Source organism: Ceratotherium simum, chromosome 6 (genome assembly GCF_057802395.1).
Source record: "Ceratotherium simum simum isolate JZ-2026a chromosome 6, ASM5780239v1, whole genome shotgun sequence".
NCBI classification, from domain to species: Eukaryota; Metazoa; Chordata; class Mammalia; order Perissodactyla; family Rhinocerotidae; genus Ceratotherium; species Ceratotherium simum.
The window spans coordinates 53,000,325-53,020,803 of NC_141905.1; the positions used below are offsets into that span (position 1 = coordinate 53,000,325).

Genomic DNA, 20,479 nt, shown 5'->3' on the forward strand with positions numbered 1-20,479 from the left:
TATACTAAATATATTATGCTCTTATATAATTACATAATTTACATATTTATAAAACGCTCCCAAAGTGTACACCCTCTATCTTTTAGCACAGTAGTGAGTCAACATTCCCAAATAAAAACTGCATTTCCTGAAAAACAGGTTAAGAAGTTAAAACAACAAGGAGGGAAATGCTTGTCAGCATGCCAAATGTCAACATGTATCATTTTATGTAAGCATACGTTTCTTTTAACCAGTTTCTTGAGGATAGTGCATGGAAAGTAGGGAATGATCATCAACAGCTACACCGCTACCTTAAGCGTGAGAATTAATTCTGTGCTTTTCTTGGTTCAATGGTCAAAAAAAAAACACAAAAATTGCAACACATGAAGTTTTTTCTGCGATGCGTAAACCCAGTGTATCCACACCTCAGCCAAGTCAGTATAACGATTTACGTATTGGCCCTTTCGTTACTCCTGAGCTAATAAACTTAACTATGGAAAGAGAATTAATCAGATGACAGCTGATTATCGTTAATTTAGAATTGGAACAAACTTTCATCGCTTGCCTAATTTCCTTTCAATGATCTTGGGGCAGCTCATCAAAACTTCCCATCAAGTGGAGATAGACTCCTTCATTTCCGAGAAACGGCTTACAAGAAACAATAAAATAAGAGTTGCGGGGGAAGAGAGAGTAAAGAAACCAGAAAAGAAATGCCCCAGGAGAAAGGGATTGTGGAAGCTGAAAAAAATAGAAAATTTCCACACTAAAGAATTTCAAAACAATATGTAAGATCGAGGGAAAACTTTCAAGGGCACTTTTCAGTGTAGTAACAATAAGGGAACTCAGCTCGGGAAATCTGTGCCTTAAAAAAAGACAATAAGCACACTCGTTGGACTTCAGCAAAACCCACCGCAAACATGGCGCTGGGACGAAGCCCCTACTCCGCCAGCCGCCAAAGCCTTTCGCCTCACTTTTCCCACAAACCCCTCCGCGCGGCCCGGTTCGCTGAAACCTGCCGGGCCGGCCTCCGACCACTGCGCACGCGCGGCACGACGTCACGTGCGCTCCCAGGGCTCCGCGGCGCTGGCAGGAGGGGCCTTGCCACCTTCCGCCGCCGCGTCGCTTGGGGGCTCGAACGGCGGGTTCGCGGTGCTTACGCTGCCGCGGAGCAGCCGGGGGTCGCAGGGCCGAGCGAGGAGCGCGCGGCGGCGCGGCCATGGGACTGCGCCGAGCCCGGTGACAGGAGGGAGCCGAGCGGTCCGGGCCCTGAGCGCGTCTCCTGCGGGGGGCCTCGCCCTCCTGCTCGCGGGGCCGGGGCTCCTGCTGCCGTTGCTGGCGCTGCTGCTGGCGGCGGCGGCGGCCAGGATCATGTCGGGCCGCCGCTGCGCCGGCGGGGGCGCGGCCTGCACGGGCGCGGCGGCCGAGGCCGTGGAGCCGGCCGCCCGCGAGCTGTTCGAGGCTTGCCGCAACGGGGACGTGGAGCGAGTCAAGAGGCTGGTGACGCCCGAGAAGGTGAACAGCCGCGACACGGCGGGCAGGAAGTCCACCCCGCTCCACTTCGCCGCAGGTAACCCGGGCCAGCGCCGCCTCGCCCCAGACCCCACCTGCGCACCCGCGCTCGCAGGCCCGAAACCAGACACAGTGCTTCTCTGCCCCCAGCGCTCCCCCAGGACTGCGGTCGTGGTCCTCTCCCCCTCGTCGAGTGAGGACTGAAGACGTTGGGCTAGGGGGCCAGCGTGCCGCACTCACTGGAAGTTTTTTTTTTTTGCTTTGTTTTGTATCAACAATACCTGTACCAACTTCCGGTCTTGCTACTCTAAGAGGCCTCCACGCACAAGGAGTAGGGGACGTAGTAGACCTTGCGATTCGAAAGGCCAGTTATCTCCAAAATCTATCTTCTTGCAAATTCCACTATAACTGTTATCAGTCCTTTGGGTTAAAGTCTTCAAGGCCCTTGTAAAATGCAAGGATGTAATTTAGGAGGAGTAGCTTAATTGGCCATTGACACATTAGCGTTAATGGGTTTATCAGGGTAGTTATTAGCAAGTTTCTGGGGAGACTAGAACTGGAAATAGTCGAGTTTGGGAGAATTGAGATCTGACTTAGGCTAGGAGCGGGCGGGTAGCCTCCGCCACACACACAAGTTGAGGTGGAAAGTAGTGGGATGAGAGGAAAGATGGTGTAGGTACTTGAGCTTGGATCTAGAATTTAAATTGGGACTAACCTCGCCTCGTTCTGGGATTTAGATCGTTTGAATTACTTTCTTTTAATATTTACTAGGTTCACTTTATGATATAAGCATATTACATTCAATTAAAGAATTTAAAAGAGCTAGGGATGAGAGACACTCAGCTTATTTCTATAAAGCATTTATACTTTTCACTTTGAAGAAAGATGCAACTGTCTCTATCCTCAAATGGGCCATGCATGATTGAAAATGGGAGTAGAGTCTCATGGTTCTGATAATCCTGATTTTTTATTTTATGCGTTACATAATTGTTTAAAATAATTTTTTGAAAAAGCAGAAGGATAGGTTTTAAAGCTCTCTGTTCTTTTCGAATAGGAATGATGAGCAGAGGAGCGTTAAGAAAGATTTCCTTATTCACAGACATTGCTTGTACACTTTCTACCAATTGGAGATTTGTTTGCTTTAACCTATCCCTGTTTTAAAATATAAATACTAGTAGGGGTATGCTTTCTTGATCAATTAGAACTTTGTTGAATTCCCGTTGGGGAGCCTTTTTAAGAGAGAAGGTTTGGAGGACCGTTGGCAGGAGAGCTAGAAACAGTCTGTGGCAGCAGAAAGGGAAAGGAGAGGAATACTAAAGTCAAATCTCACTTCTTTAGCCATTTAGCCTAAAATTTTTGTGATCAGTGCTGCCTTTGCTCAGCTAATTTGGGTTGTCCTGTTTGACCATGTGGTCACCCTTAAACAACTGATTTGGCAAACTGTCATAACCAACTGATATGCAGTCCAAAGGGTAGTGTTACTTAGATTCTGTTCACTTGATCTGTGGGGTAAAAATAACCAAGGAAGATCTTAGTTGCTACCTTTCAAGAATTCGGTGTATTAGTGAGTTCATATCTGAAAATAGTAATATTTAGGGGTTTAACCTTATGGCATTAGCTTCTTATTGACATTATTCCTCCCCCACCATCCCATCCTCCCTTCTGTCCCAACATTTCAGAGTACTTTTTACATAGATTTCATGTGGTTTGTTCAGACTGAAATAGAAAACTTAATTTTAGGATCCAACCCACCCCTCGCAATTTACCCAAATTATCAGGTACAGGTTATCAGATTAAGAATTTAAGGTATAAGAAAAGAGTAATAAAATGAAAATTCTAATGGTCTACATTAAACCAGAGCTTTAAAGCCCTGCATTTAACCCAGGCATATAAGAAACTTTTTTAAAAATTAGCTTTGTAAATCCAATCTAAATTATTAATTAGATTAATGAGAGAGAACTGAATTTTTAAATAAATGCATCCAGCTGCATTTTCTCTGTATATAGGGAATACCTTTTGTGATCTCTTTTGTAGGTAGTGAGTTATCAATTGTATTAATGTGCATGTAAGCATGCCATGGGAAGCGCAACATAGGTAGTGGGACTATGTAACTGCCTGACCAAGCAGTTTTTTGTGTTTGTACATTATAGAGTAAGCCATAGGGGGAAAAAAATCTTTTTCTTAGCCAGTTAAAGTTTGGAGGTTTTATTGGGGGAGGGGAGGCACGTTTTTGTCTTTTTTTTTTTTTTTTTTGATTTCCAGGGAACAGGAATAAGATTTGTGCAGAGGAAGGAATATGAATCAATGATAGAAGAACAGTTTAGTCTTTTCATCTAAAATATTTAGTTCAGTTAAGAGAATAATCAGTTGCCAGCCCCAGAGGAGTTAAGTTCTTTTGTTAATGAAAAAAATAGTCAACATAAATAGGAACTTTTCTTCTAATAGGTGCTTTTTATTAGTGAACTAGATTACATTTCTTCTAGATAAGTGTGCTTTAAGAAATCATTTCTGGGCCGGCCCCGTGGCTTAGCAGTTAAGTAAGTGCTCTCGCTCCACTACTGGCGGTCCGGATTCGGACCCCAGGCGGGCACCAACACACCGCCTCTCTGGCCATGCTGAGGCCGTGTCCCACATACAACAACTAGAAGCATGTGCAACTATGACATACAACTATCTAGTGGGGCTTTGGGGAAAAACAAAAAGGAGGAGGATTGGTGATAGATGTTAGCTCAGAGCCAGTCTTCCTCAGCAAAAAGAGAAGGATTAGCATGTATGTTAGCTCAGAGCTGATCTTCCTCACAAAAAAAATAAATAAATAAATAAAACTGTTTTCCAGAGAGGCTGAACCACTTTGTGGAAAAAAAAAAAAAAGAAATCATTTCTTATGAGAAAAATTGTTTCCTCTTTAATCCCTCTGCTGCTAGCCCTCCTCCCCCCCACACACAGGATATGAATGATTTTTTTTGTGACACATCAGGAAACTTGTAGAGGCAAGTTGGTGGTAGGGAGGCTGCAGCTCTAATTTTACTAAAAGCAATAGTGTCTGAAACTCTTGACAGTGTAATCCCATAGGAAACAGATTTCAGTAAAGGAGATTGCTTCTCTGAACTTATTTCTGAAAAATAAGAGGGACAAACTTTTGGAGAAAGTCATCTTGTTGTCCATCATAGTCAAAGAAAAATACATAGCATTCTCTGGAATTTTAGAACGCGGGATAGGGGAGTGGGGGAAACAGAATTCCATGGCTTGAAATCTTAAGCTTAAGTGAAAAGAGCTTGCATTGTCGAGTTCTAGCTAAACAAGGTAACACTTGTTTTGTATTTGTAGTGTGTTGTGTTACTGTTCTGTATTTGTAGTGTGCTACTCAGCCGTGTACATTGGACTAGTGAGACTGAACTTCGCTTATTATATTCAATTGTGTTAATTGCATATAAAGGATTTTTTTAATTCAGAAGAGGGAGGTGAAATTAGAGCATCTGGAATTTATTATACAATCACCAGATATGAAAATTAGAGTTACTTTGTCAGAAGGCTAAGGTTAGACAATGTCAACTGCCTTCACATGTGAGTGAAGTAGACAATCAAGTAGAAAAGTAAGTGGATGTGACTTGTGTGGCTTCGGCAGTCAAAACCAGGGCCAGTAGGTCAAAGGTTACAAGGAGTCAGGCTGCATTTAACAATCTGCTCAACTGTAGAATAAGCTGGAAGTGTCCTACCAGTGGCTGGATTGACATTTTTCAGAGATGTTATAGAAGGGCTTTCTGCATAGGGTGGGCAATTGGACCAACAGGTCAGAATCTGACTGGTATAAGAAAGTGGAATGATTCCCCCATAACAACGCAGCTGCTAAAAATATAATCGTATTTGTTATTGTCATTCATATCTTTTCCCAAAATGATGCTATTGAAGCCCTCCAATAACCTTTCAATAGCATTTCCTTGTTTTGGCTGTAGGCCAATGTCGTAATTATGGGAGATGCACAAAATGTACCCACATTTCTTACCTAGGACTAGAATTATAGATGATAGCTTCCAGGATTAGTTTTTACTGTGGAGGATGATTAAATCCTACATCAGTAGAAAACCTCAATATCAAATAAAGACCAGTCTGTTTAAGAGTTCAGAATCTTTCTTGACTTATCAGATCTCCCAATATAGTATCAAGACTTGAGCTACAACTTTTTCCGCAGGTTTGGCTGGACTTAGAATAGGTGATTGACTTCAATAACATCTCATTTGGAGTACTTGGTTCAGTACTTCCCCATTGAGATTGTCAGAATTTTGTCACCCCAGAGGCCATGGCATCCTTTTCCAAGTTTCTCATGCTTTAACCAGGCAGATAGTATATGTGTCCCAAGTTGAGCTAGGCAAAACCTTCTCCCTTGTATTTGTCATTCTAAAGAAAGGTATGTGGGAAATACCTTTTCTGGATCTTAGTAAACTAAAGTTAATAGTAAATGAGAAGTTTAAAATGACATCTCTCAGAAAAATCTGACAGGAGTCCTGGCTGTTTAAGTCAAAGCTGAAGGCTGCTTGATTATACATTCCCATTTCCAGACCACAGGAGCCTTCTCTGTTTCATGGCATTTGTTGCCATGTTCTGCTTCTGAACATTTCCTTCTGACAAAGTCCTACATAATACCAGCCTGCCTTTAGATTGGCAAGACATGACTATCATTTCGTATGGGACCAGTTGTATCATTAATGGCCCATCCCACTTTTGGACTGTAAAAATGGGAAGGTGGTGGCTCTCAGTGAAACTTCCTAAGAGTCTAAGTTGGTTTCTCTGTAGTGACTTCCACTGCTTCACAGCTTTTTGGAAGCCATTCAGATGAAAGCAAGTTTCCAGTAGTGCAGCAAAATGTGATACTGTTAACAATAGTCATGGTTGGCAAGACAGTTCCTGGAGCTGCTGAAACTGATGATGCCTAGATAGTAATGAGAGAAATTGAATAGACTGCTTTTCTTAGTGGTCACAAATCATCAACTCCATATTCTCTGTAAGAGTCATTTACTTACAATTCCAATAAAATGTTAGACATGCAGTAAGCAAGTGTTTATCAGGTCCTACTGTATGCCAGATACTGGCCTAGGCCAGTGAACAGAAATGAACGGGACACAATACCTGCCGTTAAGTGACAGTTTTTTGATTGGCAAATATACCTTCCAGATAAGCCTGCTTTGTTTCGCTGTCGGTGCTTTGTAATAGATTCAAACTCAGTGTATAGATTCCATCATGATTTTCACATGTAAAGCAGTGTTTGAAGATGAGTGCTGTTCCATAATTATAAAATAAACCACAATATATCCTGAGCAGCCGTGACTACTAACTTTAGGTTTCTGATTCCTTTGTAAAGAGATCCTTAGGATATGGAGATTGGCATTGACTCTGAAGAGATACTTATTCATGTTCTGCTTGGCTGGTGAGAACATGATCAGAATATACCCTGCAAAGCAATTTTTCCTTCAAGAAATGAGTACATAACAGAAGTGCTTTGAACTATTCTTGAGACCATAGAATGGGGATTTCGTCAGGTATTAGCCCTCAGAGTTTGGGAAGCATCTTAAATCTGAAGGTTTCACCAAACTCCCAATGGTGGAATATTTTTACATTTGAAGTAGCTACCTATTGACGCCCTCTAAATAATTTCCTTTCATGCCAAGAAGTGGCTTCAAACATTCTAGGTCTCAGACTTCATCTATTCTCTCAGGATAACAGCATGACCTCCACTCACATATTGTAGTCCTTACAATGTGACTTTGAACACCTGCTGATCTCTGCTGTAAGTCTCCAGACAGGTTTCAGACATCTTAATGGCTAGGGAATCATGTTGATACAAAAGTTATTGAAGTAGAAGTCCTCTCTGTCTGGGACTGTTGGTAACTATGTAAATAGAATCACTTGACTCTTTCCACCCATATCTCCTCTCCAGCTAAAACTTCAATTTCTGTATTGAGTCGTACATGTCAGTATTGAGTCTGTTTCTCTTTGACTCTGATTTTAAGCAGCCCTTCTCTTCCCGATGATATTTTGACAAAAGGCTACTACTTGACCTTTCTTCAGCTAGATCACCAATCCTTTGGAACAGATATATTCCTAATTGACACTATCTTGTAACAACTAGATGTTCTACTACAGCTATTTCTTTGCCCACTTCACTCTCCTTTTTTGGGAAGTTAGCCTGTGAGTCACCATTTTGATTACTTCAGATGTGTTGATTACCACTGAAGAAATAGTGATCCTTCTTCTAAAAGTGCTTGGGTACCTCAAGTAACTTTCCAAAGGAAGAGGTACTTTTATTAATTGCTTTTTATTCTGATTCTTTTTCTCTTACTCTCCAATTTAAGAAGTCTTTTCTAAAAGCATTTCCTCCAGGTGGGTGCTGAATGGCTGGGCTAGTGGAACCATTGATTGGGGCAACTATGGATGGCTTCCTTGGGGAGGACAATATGATGAACAATGCCTGGGCAGTGAGGAGGAAGACTCAAGTTAGGGCGTAGTGGCAACAGATTTGGCCTTTCCTTCCTTGAAATTTTTCCTCTTGGCTTCTGCAGTGCCATTCTTTGTTAGTTTTACTTCCCAGGCTCCTTTTCTCATACCATGATGTATTAATTCAGCAGATATCAACAAATTGCTATGTGCCATACAGTGTGAAGGACCCTGGGGAAATAATGATGGACTAAGATAGACATGGCTCCTGCCCTTTATGGAACTTAAGAGTCCAGGAGATAAGTAAACAGTAATTACAAATTTTAATAAATGCCAGAGGATACTGCTGTGAACAACAAAGATAAAAATCTTTGTTTTTCTGGAGCGTGCATTCTAGTAGAGGAGAGGGGGAGACCAAATAAACAGAATGTTAAGATAGGAAATAATGTGGGTGGGCAGAATGGACTGCTTTAGATAAGGGTGATCAGGGACGGCCTCCTTAAAGTGGTGATATTTAAACAGATTAGACAATGAGTAGAACTGAGGGATGCAAAGAGCAAGGGAGGAGCAGTTCAAGCAGAAGGGCAGCATGTAGTAAGTCCTTGAAGTAATGTTAGCATACTTGATGAACAGAAAGAAAGCTGAATCATAGTTCAGAAAGGGAAGAGCAGTATGACATGAAGTTAGAGAAGTAGGTAAGGGCCAGTTTGGGCAACAGGCCATGTAGGCCACAGTAGGGTGATTGAATTTTATTCTAAGAGCATTAGTGGGAAGCCAGTCAATTACTTTAAACAGCGGTATGATATGTTTGTTTTTAAAAGATCCCGGGAGACAGAAGTAGAAATCAGAGGCCCAGTTAGGAGACCGGTGCAGGAGTTCAGGTTGGAGACAGTGGTGGTTTGGTTAGGGCTGTTATCAACAGAAATGGGGAAGATGTTGAGTTTGAGATGCCTTTGAAACATTCAGGTGAAAAGTCTAGACTGGGGGTTGTGTATCTAGGTAGCATTTAAAGCCATAGGAGTAGATGAGGTCATCTAAGAAGGGAACATAGGGTAGAGAACTGAGTCTTGAGAAATCTTGGCATTTAGAAATTGGGTGGAGGAAGCCAATTGGCTATTTATGGTAGTCTCGAGGAGCTAGGACATGTCCAAAATTTGAACTCCCATCTTCTGCCACGGACTTATTTCATCTGCAGCCTTCCCCATCTGAGTTGGTGCCAGCTCCACCCCTCCATTTCTCAGTCCAGAAACCTTGAGATCATCCATGACTCCTGTCTTGCCTTCACCCTTTCTCACCTTCTCACCCTTACCCTCACCCCACATTCAATCCATGAGGAAGCTATGCTGGCTCTACCTTCAGAGTATCCAGAATTTGCCACTTATTATTCTGACAAGTATCACCAGATTATGGTCCAAATCACCATAATCTCTCATCTACTTCTGCCTTTAACCCCTACAGTCTAGTCTCAACAGCCAGAGGGTACTTTTCAGTTGTAAGTCCTATCATGTAACTTATCAACTCAAAACCCTGCAGTGACTCTCCATTTTCCTCAGAGTAAAAAGCCAAAGTTCTTACGGTGGTCCTCAAGCCTCTCTGTCTGGCCCTCTTTGCTTCTAACGTCATCTCCTACTACGCTAACCCTTTCTTACTTGGCTCCAGTCACTCTGGCCTCCTTACTGTTGGCCAGTAAGGCTCTCTCTCTCTAAGTCTTTGATCAAATGTCACCATCTCAACAATGCCTGTGGTGACCTCCCTATTCAACTTTACAACCACCCCCCCCAAACACACACCTTGATCACTCCTTATTCTGCTCTTTTTCTAATTACCTTCTAATATGCATATTTTTTTTTCATTTCTTGCTCATCTCCCCCACCTCCATAGAATAAAAGTTCCTCAGAGGCAGCAATTTGGTCTCTTTTGTTCACTGGTGTGTCTCAGACACCCAGAAAAGTGTCTGTCCCATAGTAGATATTCCCTGATCATTTGTTAAATGAATGGGTGAGACAGGAGGAAAACCAGGATAGTGTGATGTCATAGAAACTTTGGAGAGGGTGTCACTTGTCGCTGAGAGGTCTAGTCAAATGAGGACAGACACGTGTCCCTTGGATTTGGCAACATGGAGATTTTAAGTACCAGTGGTGGGCCGGCCCCGTGGCTTAGCGGTTAAGTGTGTGCGCTCCGCTGCTGGCCGCCCAGGTTCGGATCCCGGGCGCACACCGACGCACCGCTTGTCCAGCCATGCTGAGGCCGCGTCCTACATGCAGCAACTAGAAGGATGTGCGGCTGTGACATACGACTATCTACTGGGGCTTTGGGGGAAAAATGAATAAATAAATTAATTAATTAAAAAAAAAAATAAGTACCAGTTGTAAGGAAGAAGCAGAAGCCAGACTGAATCTGAGAGAAGAGTGAATGGAAGATAGAGAATTAGTGACAACCCTTTGAGATTTGGTTATGCAGGGGAGCAGAGAAACGGAAATGTGAATTCAGGGAGAATATCTTTTATAAAATGGAAGATATTAGAACATGTTTATGTACTGTTAGGAATGATCAGGTAGAGAGGAAGAGATTGGGGGTGGGGAAAGAAAAAGACCTTAAGAAGATGAGAAAGGACTACAATGCAAGGTGAGAAGGGATTGAAATTTGATAGAAAGTACACTTCCTTCAACAAAACAGGTAGAAAACTAGTGTGCTCTAGTCAACTTCATTCATTTTCGTGCATGGCTTCAAATACCATCTTTATGGTCACAACTCCATATGTCAGTCTCCAGCTTATACTGGTTTCCTGAGTTCAAGATCCACAGAACCTTCTATTTACTGGACGTTTGTTCCACAAGCACCTCAAACTAAGCATTTCCAAAAACAAATCATCTTGTCCAACAAAACCTGTTTTATTTTGTATCTCAGAGATCAGATGGTCACTCCCATTCCTTCTCTGCTTTCTCCAAAAGAAAGAAGTCGTCAGTTGCCGTCAATTTTCTCTCCTAACTCTGTTTAGTTGCTCCTGGCAACATTGTGTACAGTAGCAAAAGATTAGAAACAACCCAACTGCCCATGAGAAAGGAACTGGTTAAATTATGATACTTGCGACCAATAAAATATGTACTGATAGCAATTGATTTCTAGGATAATATTAGGTTTTTTGAAAAGGAAGATGCAAAATAATTTTTAAAAAAAATATTAGTAGGTATTTGTCCTTCAGCCACCACTGATGTGTTGAAGGACAGTAGCAGTATTTTTCGTACAGTTTCTAAGAGGTAACTCAGGAATACAGGGATAATTTCCTTCGGGTCTTTGTGAGAAGGAGGAGGATTCAACCTGAATAGTTTTATTTTATTAAATTGAGTTCAGTTAATTTTTTTTTTTTTTTAAAGATTTTATTTATTCAGTTTTTTCCCCCCAAAGCCCCAGTAGACAGCTGTATGTCATAGGTTCACATCCTTCTAGTTGCTGTACGTGGGACTCGGCCTCGCGTTGGACGGAGAAGTGGTGCCTCGGGGCGCTCCCGGGATCCGAACCCGGGCCGCCAGCATCAGAGCGCGCGCACTTAACCGCTAAGCCACGGAGCCGGCCCTAGTTCAGTTAATTTGCAACTCTATGAGTGCCAACTATGTACCAGGCATTGGGTATTTTTTTGGTGAACATGACATATATTAGATTTTATATAAAATTGCCTTAGGAAATGCTAACTCGAAAAGATAAATGTACCCCCATGTTCATTGCAGCATTATTTACAATAGCCAAGACAGGGAAGTAACCTAAGTATCCATAGATGGATGAATGGATAAAGAAAATGTGGTATATGTACACAATGGAATTTTATTCAGATGTAAAAAAGAATGAAATCTTGCTATTTGCAACAAAATGAGTGGACTTTGAGGGCATTATGCTAAGCGAAATAAGTCAGAGAAAGACAAATACTGTATGATCTCACTGTGGAATCTTGGGGGGAAAAAAACAAAACTGAGCTTATAGGTACAGAGAACAGGTTGTTGGTTGCCAGAGGAGGTGGGTGAGGGGATGGGTAAAATGGTTGAAGGTGGTACAAACTTCCAGTTATAAAATAAATAAGTCCTGGGGACATAATGTACAGCATGGTGACTATAGTTAATAAAACTGTGTTGTATGTTTGAAAGTTGCTGAGAATACTTCTTAAAAGTTCTCATCACAAGAAAGAAACATTTGTAACTATATGTGGTGATGGCTGTAAACTAGACTTATTGTGGTGATCATTTTGCAATATATACAAATAGCAAATCATCATGTTGTATACCTGAAACTAATATAACGTTATGTGTTGATTAAATCAGTTTTTTAAAAAAGATTTCATTAAAATCTGCCTGAAAGCAGTTGAAGAACACTAGTTTATAGGACAAAGTCCAAATGCCACCTTAGCATGACATATAAGGTTCTTCGTCATCTGGCATCTGCCTACTTGGGCATTCTGTGTCCTGGCTATTACGAATGATTTGCTGTTGCATGCTTCCTTGCCTGTGTACATTTTGTTTCTTCTGCTTGGACTGCAATGCTTTTCTCTTGCTCAGCTCCTTCCTTCCCACCTCTTCACTCCTCATTTCTCTAATGATTCCTTAACTTTTCTGTAAGCCTTCAGCTCAGATGTTTTTGCTGGAGTCTCCTCTGGGATAGTCCTTTCTATTCTCTGCTTTCCCCTAATTTAAGTATTCCTTTCTTTGAGCTCTAGTAGTATTTTATATATACCTCTACTGTGACAATTACATTGTATTGAAATTATTGGTTCTTATTGTTTCTACACATCTTAAATTGTAAGCTCTTTGAGAATAGAGAGAATAAAAGATAGAGACTCATCTTGGTGCCTAGAGCCTAGCGATATTAAAACAAAACTAATAAAGAATCCAGTTAATCTCTTCAACCATGTAACTCTTCCATTAGCTTCAGCCAGGCCAGCCCCAGGCACACACCTTGGAAACATTGTACCGTTGCTTTCTCATTCCACTCCCACTCTGGTCTTTTTAGAAGGACTACATTCAGACTTGGTGGTTTTAAAAATATTCTGGTAAAATTTCAGATGAGTGAAAAGGTCCTTTCTCTCTCTCCCAACACACACATATATACCTCCCCATCTACTTTAACATATGCCTGAAATCGTTTTCATTTCACAGTTAACTGTAAAAAGATTTTGTGCTGTTATTTGAAAATGGTAAGAGATTGAAACTCATTGGTACTAAATCTGTAAACCAGTATAAATGAGTTGTCAGCCTTTTTTGTTTTGTTTGATATGAGGGCAATTGCAGGAGAACTGTGGGACATGGATTTCTAAAGGAGGTCTACCTAGAAGGAATTTGCTTGTGTTGTGCAAATGGCAAAGTAGGGGCTCCTTTAAAGACACCTAATTTCGCACTTTTGCCTAGGATTGCCTCTATCTTCACTACATAGACAAATGTAAACTATAAGCAGATCTTTTTTTGTTGCTATCTCATAGTCTCCCAGTTTAGTAGAAACATTTTAGGAGACAGATGTGGGAAAGGGATTCTAACAAGAGTTATATACTTTCAACATCTGAAAATGTACACACATTAAATACTCTGTATTTGCAATTAGAAATGCTGTTGTAGAGTGGGAAACGTTTGAACTTTGGGCTTGCAGTCACCCGCATAACGTCTCTCTGAAGTTAGTACTACCTAAGGCATTGGAGAGACCCTTGGCTTTCTCATTAAGATTAGTTAGTGATGTATTTCAAACCACCTTTTCATCAATAAATTCTTGAATTGTTGACTCGGTTATTATCTTCTATCCAAAACATTTTAGCATGGTTTGTACTTATGTATTCTAATTTGATGTATTTTTTTTGGAGAACGTAAATGTGGATAATTTGTTTTTTTCTAGGTTTTGGGCGAAAAGATGTAGTTGAATATTTGCTTCAGAATGGTGCAAATGTCCAGGCACGTGATGATGGGGGGCTTATTCCTCTTCATAACGCGTGCTCTTTTGGTCATGCTGAAGTAGTCAATCTCCTTTTGCGACATGGTGCAGACCCAAATGCTCGTGATAATTGGAATTATACTCCTCTCCATGAAGCTGCAATTAAAGGAAAGATTGATGTTTGTATTGGTAAGACTGTATTTACTTTCTAGAATTTTCCTGAAATAGGTTGTAACTATTCTGAATCTAAATTGAAATTCTGCGAGGCTGAATTTAACTTTTTAAGAACACTTTATGATTTAATCTAACCCACTAATCACTGAGTGTTTTTTTGTGTATGGCACTGAGCGTAAATTGTTTAGAGAATAGAGTACAAAATTCCTGTTCTCTAAAAGTTTGGAGTCTCTTGGGAGATAAGGCAAACAAAGAACCAGATAAAGGCATGGTGGAAGTGAGCAAGGAGTGTTAGAGGATAAAGAGTGTAGTGACTTGGCTACTGGAAGGAAATCATTCCTTCCCAGAGTCTTTCCAGAAAGTAGTGGGAGAAAGATGGAAAAGGTAGTTAGGACTTCTTTATAAAGAGCTGTGAATTCCAGATTTAGGGGCTTGATATTGTTATGTAGGTAGTGTGGAATCATTGAAGACTTTTAAGGAGGAGAACACTGGTATGATAGTATGTTTTAGAAAGAGTGATCTGGTAGGGGGCTGGGTAGAGTGGATGGCATCAGGGAGACTAGCTAGGAAGCGGTGGAATAACCAGGATGAGAAATAATGAGGGCATGAACCAGGGTTGTAGGAGAATAAAAATGGCAGGGTAAGTAAAGAAGCATTTAAAGGAAAAATGATCAGTCATTTAGAATACTTCAAACAAATGAGATAGGATTTGCCTGACTGGTTGATCACTAGCAGAAAATTATATGTGAGAAGGCTGCTTATTTGAGAGTTTTCATTAACCTGGTATTGACTTTTCTGAGCCTAACAGCGTAAGGAATTTTGGACTCTGCTACCTTAACTGTATTTCCTGATGCAAAACAGGGACAGTTGGAATCCCCGAGACAGACAGAAAACCAGTTCTGTGCACTAGGAAAAGTCCAGGGGCTCTGTGCTGGACTTGCTCTCCTCTTACCCCAAAACCCAAATCATTATTTATACCAAAGACACCAGCTTAGTTTAAATTAGGTAATTTATAAAGATATGAAACGGATTACCTAGTTTCTCCTTTCCTGTATGTTATCTTAAATTGCTATTGCCCTCTGCTCATAATCCTTTTCTGGTACCTGAGTCTCAGACATATAAATAATTAGCTTTAATAATGTAGAGTTTTCCAAATATAGTCATAGATCTGCACTGTCCAATATGATAGCTGAGGACTTGTAATGCGGTTAGTCTGAATTGAGATGTGCTGTAAGGGGAAAATACATGACAGATTTCAAAGACTTGGTGCGTAAAAAAGGAATGCAAAATATCTCAGTTTTATACTGATTATAATATAAATGTAAATATTGAAATAAGAATATTTTGGTTATATTGGGTTAAATAAAATGTGTTAAAATTAGTTTAACCTGTTTCTTCTTATTTTTTTAATGTGCCTACTAGAAAATTTTGAATTACTTATGTGGCTCACATTTTATTTCTGTTGGACAGTACTTTATAGATAGAAGTAGAGTGGAATGAATATTAACCCTATCGAAGAACAGAGACTGGGCTTCCCTTTCTGCTTGTATTTGCCTGTCTTTCCCCAGCTCCTTATCTATAGAGTATGCTGGAATATCTTCATACAACAAATAATACAGAGTATAGCATAAGTCTTCTCTTTTTATGTGCTTTGGGTTGTATGTAATATAGCAGTTTTGATTTGGGGTTGTTACCCTACAGAGAGTATTTTTCTTTCGTTTTTTTAAAGAATTTGCCTGTGTGGTTTTTTTTCTTTTTTTAATCCCACAGATTCCTAGGCTATCTATGGCTGTAGAAATTTCATTTCTGTTATAATAGAACAATCTTTCTAACATATGCAGTGTTCATTTGGAATGAGAAAATGAGCTTTCAAGCAAACTTGCCTTTTATTTTCTTATACACTCGTATCTATCCCTAGTCACTTGTCAGCAAAGGAAAATCTGACATTGAGCTTAGGGGACATTTATTTAATGTGTCTAATACATTAAATAATGGAATATTTTATATATTTTTATCTTTAAGATATAAAATTTACCATACTCTCAGGATATGAAAGGTCTTTATAACTTTGAGACTTCTGGACCAGAATTTTTGAGAAAATGATTTACTAAAATCAAATTGTCATGATTATCATTTTGAAAGGTAGTGTTGCTATTTGCAGTGCTCTTACAGCATGGAGCTGAGCCAACCATCCGAAATACAGATGGAAGGACAGCACTGGATTTAGCAGACCCGTCTGCCAAGGCTGTGCTGACTGGTAAGTCTGTGTACTCTTTGGGTATTCCAGGAAGAGTATAAAGAATGAACTTGCCTGGTAGATAGTTGCCTTCCTGTGGTTAATGACCTTAACTAGATTTTTAAAGTAGTGTCAGTTCAGTTGCTTATTCTTTTCTACCTCTGGACAGTTAGTATTTGATTCTTGTCTAAGAAAGGTAAAACTTTTTTGTTCTCTTTAAATTGGTGTTTAAATTTGTGATTCCTGCCTTACTGGGAGCAGGGGTGATAGATAATTGTGTGTTACTATCATGTTTTCAGGATATTTTTAAAATATTCCTGAATTTTCCAGATAACTTACATTTATATACTTTTGTATACTATTCTTTTTTTAAAAATGTATTTTAATCTTTTTTCTTCTTTTTTGTTTTTAATGAAACCCTTTCAGAAAGCTTTAACCAATCTCTTGCTTTTCTACACTTGATCTTAGCCAAAAGGCCGAGAAGCGATCTCTCTTGCTTTTCTAAATAGGGGATTCTGGGCACCCCAATTTCACTACCCTGAGGAGTGCCAATTATTGTGCTCTACTGTCACATGGTCATGTCCTTGGAATCTATTAAGGGGTATAAAGCTGTAGTCTGTAGGTTCATTTTAGACTGTTAAGCTTTTTTGAGTGGTAGTAGCTACTTCACATGTTTTCACTCTCATCCAAGTGTTTCCTTTTAAGCAACCCTCTGCCATGTTATTTTCTGGATTCTTATCTACTGTGTGATCACCATTAGAATTATGTCTAATCTAATAGCCAAGAGTCTGAGGGGTTCTGCATGAGCTTTTGTGCTTGAACTTTGTGATATTTTTTCTGGTATTACTGAGAAAATTTAACAGGGTTCTAGAAGAGTGGTCTATTATTGTAACTATCAGTGTTTATTTCCTCCTTCACTATTCCATGCTATTCCCTGCTTTTATCTTTTTTAGAAATCTTGAGGCTCAAAAGAAGCCTTGGACTAGTGTTTAGTACACAATTCATGTTGTGGGCAGCAGTTTGGATTTTGTTTCAGCAAGTCAATAAACACTATCAGTTATGTTAAATTATGTTAATTTAAATTGTATTGATTTTAAAGTTTTGTTTGTGTTCATTTGTAAATATAAAAGCTATAGGCATAAAGAGTTTGTTTAATCCTGTTTTTATTTGTATATATTTAAAGTATCATAAAAACAATTTTAGTGTTGAAAAATCTTCTAGATTCATAAAAATGTTAATGATTATGTTCAGTTGGTAATGGTATAGATTATCTTTTGTCATTTCTGTAATGTTGGTGTGTTGGATTTTGCTTGTTTTGCTTTTGAATTGAAGTTGTGGATGCATTTTGTCTGTTACACAAATAACATACTGGTTTTAGGAAATTTGAGGAGTAAAAAAGGAAAAGCTCGTCTGTAACCTACCACCTAAGATAGACTTTGTTAAAATTTTGGTATATTTCCTTCTTGGCTTTTCTTTTTGTATGCATATTGTTTTCATATATTTGTAGTTTCACTGCATTATATAACACTGTATTATTTTTTTTTTGCTTTCATAACAAAGGTATCCCATGTTCATCATATAAATATTTTTAAACTGCACAATATTCTGTTGATTAACCATTTGCCACTTACTGGAAATAAATTTCCAGATTTTTCTACTTTAAATATAATTCAGTGAGTATCTTTATGCATAAAACTGTCATTACTTTTGTAATTAAATTTTTAAAATTTCTGCCCCCCCTTTTTTTTTTTCTAACTTATAGGTGAATATAAGAAAGATGAACTCTTGGAAAGTGCCAGGTGTGTACTAGTGTTATAAATATGTACCATGAATACTTCACCTTTTTTTTTTTAACGATAAGCAAACTTTAAAGGAGAATTTTTTTTAATGCTCACATGCATGTCTCCATATAGGATCTGATAAAGAATATAAATTGCTAATACATTTTTTGTGTGCTAGGAGTGGCAATGAGGAAAAAATGATGGCTCTACTTACACCATTAAATGTCAACTGCCATGCAAGTGATGGCAGAAAGGTACTTTTCTTTTGCAACTAAGTTTGTGTTCATCTGGTAGCATGAAAATGTGTTTATCTTACTATAAATTAAAACATTTGATGGGAGTGCTGATATTTTCTTTTAAGCAGTAATTTGTATTAGACTTAGTAAAAAACTTTATTGATAACATTTAGTTGTTTGCTTCCCATTTGCAATAATGAACTTACAAACTTTTATACTATGTCTTCGGTATATATGTTGGATTTTGTGAAACCAAATTGATACCTATGTAGACAATGAAGTTATAAAGTTTCTTTCTGGATTTCTGGTTTTATATTTGGATTTTTACCTTTTCACCCTTTTTTTAAGCCATTATTTGAATTTCATTGATTTGTCTGATTAATATTTCAGTCAACTCCATTGCATTTAGCAGCAGGATACAACAGAGTAAAGATTGTACAATTGTTATTGCAACATGGAGCAGATGTCCATGCTAAAGATAAAGGGTAAGTAAGCATTTGAACAAAAATGAGGGTTTCTTAAATATCACTGTCCTTATAATAACGTCTGTAACCTTATAAAAATCATATTTTTTACTAAACAGTGTAAACATTCATCAGCTTTTACAATATGCAGATTGCTCTGAGAACACGGAATTATAAAACCTTAAGGCCTCCACTCAGAGGGCTTACACTACACATTAGGTGGCATGGAAAGATACCTGGCAATACAAGTTCCCTACTAAGTATGAGGTGATAAATAGAGAGGGATAATACTACAGGAGTTCCCAGGAGGGAGCTCAGTGATGGCAGTAGTGGTGGGGATATCCTTCAGGAGGAGGTGGTACTTGATCTGGACTCAGTTCAAGAAAGCAGAGAGTTTAGGAAACATCACTCTGTGCAAGAGAATTGGTGTGAGAGGAGTTGCTAAAGCAGATATTACAGCATATTTAAGAAACAATGACTAGGCCAGCTTGGCTGAAGCAGATGATTCACATGGGGGAGAAATGAAGGTTAGGATTGGAGAAATAGGTAAGAACCAGGTTTTAGAGGACTATTCTAGCCTAAGGAATTTAAACTTGGTTCTGTGAGCCACAACAGCCATTCAAGGATCTTAAGCAAGAGGCATGATCCTTCTACAAGAGGAGTTTTAGAAGGCACATTCCGGCAGCAATGTGTACGGTAGATTGGAGAGGGAGACTAGAGGGAAAAACAACAGTTGGGAAAGTGAGCATTGTAGGGGTTCAGGCATATTGAGGCTCTATAATAGTGGTGGCAGAGGAAATAGAAAAGAAGACACAGATGCAAGAGATATTACAGTGTGAGAATGAGTAAGATTTGTTGACTATCTGCATGTGATGAGAAAGAGAGGGATAAGATTACTACATTTCAAATTTTGAAGCTAAATGAATGAGAGCTAATGATACACTTACTGAAATCCAGGAGGGAAAATTATTTTGAGGGAAAACTTTGAGTTCAGTTTTAGAACTCTTGGTTTTATGAGATGATGATGGGAACTCATGTAGAGGTAGCTAATAGATAGGTGGGAATGAAATTGGTGTTCAGTTAAGTAGGAAATCATATAATCAAAAATGGTGAGGAAAGCCATGAGCCTTTAAAGAGAGGACACAGAACTAAAGACTAAGCCATGGGCGGCCATCACTCACCAGAGGCCATCATGATGGTGTCTTTGGTAATTAATTAGTGAATGATCCCATGGAGGAGCAGCCTAAAGATATGAGTCAAGATTTTGAGGTTCCACTGTACCTTCCTATGTAGAAAATTGCTCCTCCAATGCCATTATGAAGGAATTGGGTTTTAGTTTATTAAGGAATATAGCAGTTTACCTTACGGAATCTCAAAAAAAAAGTTTAAAAGAAGAGCTAGTGTTTGAGGTCTGAGTTTGGAAGACGTGTTAGAAGTAAACCAGGAGGAAGGGAAATCTGTCCTACACCCAGGGGACACTATGTGTATTCAGGGAACTGCAAGTCATTTAGCATATTGTTATTGGAGGACAAGGCTAGAGAGGGTCAGATCATTGTATGCCAGGCTAAGCAGTTGGATCCGTCTTTTGAAAGCAAGGAAGAACCAATGAAGGACATTAAAACAAGGAATAACCACATCAGATTTAACTTTTAGAAGAATCTGGCTACAGCTTGGAAGATAAATTGAAGTGGGGGCTATTTTAATAGTACAGGGAGAAATAATAAAGGCCCAAACTGAGGCAATGGCAATGGCAGTTGGAAAAAAAAGATG

General features: G+C 39.3%; 1 protein-coding gene across 6 annotated transcripts in view; it reads left to right on the top strand.

The window, feature by feature from the left end:
* Positions 1-1,108: 1,108 nt before the first annotated feature.
* Positions 1,109-20,479, top strand: part of TNKS2 (tankyrase 2) — a 75,489-nt gene continuing 56,118 nt past the window's right edge. For 4 of the 6 annotated variants that reach the window (XM_087432268.1, XM_087432267.1, XM_087432269.1 and 1 more), the window contains exons 1-6: positions 1,110-1,546; positions 13,783-14,007; positions 16,154-16,249; positions 17,991-18,027; positions 18,188-18,263; positions 18,636-18,730. In XM_087432268.1, coding sequence (XP_087288394.1) covers positions 1,348-1,546; positions 13,783-14,007; positions 16,154-16,249; positions 17,991-18,027; positions 18,188-18,263; positions 18,636-18,730 — 728 coding nt within the window. In that variant the 5' untranslated portion in view covers positions 1,110-1,347. Of the gene's footprint in view, positions 1,547-13,782; positions 14,008-16,153; positions 16,250-17,990; positions 18,028-18,187; positions 18,264-18,635; positions 18,731-20,479 lie in introns of all 6 variants that reach the window. The other 2 variants (XM_087432271.1, XM_004427823.3) reach the window with 2 other exon arrangements.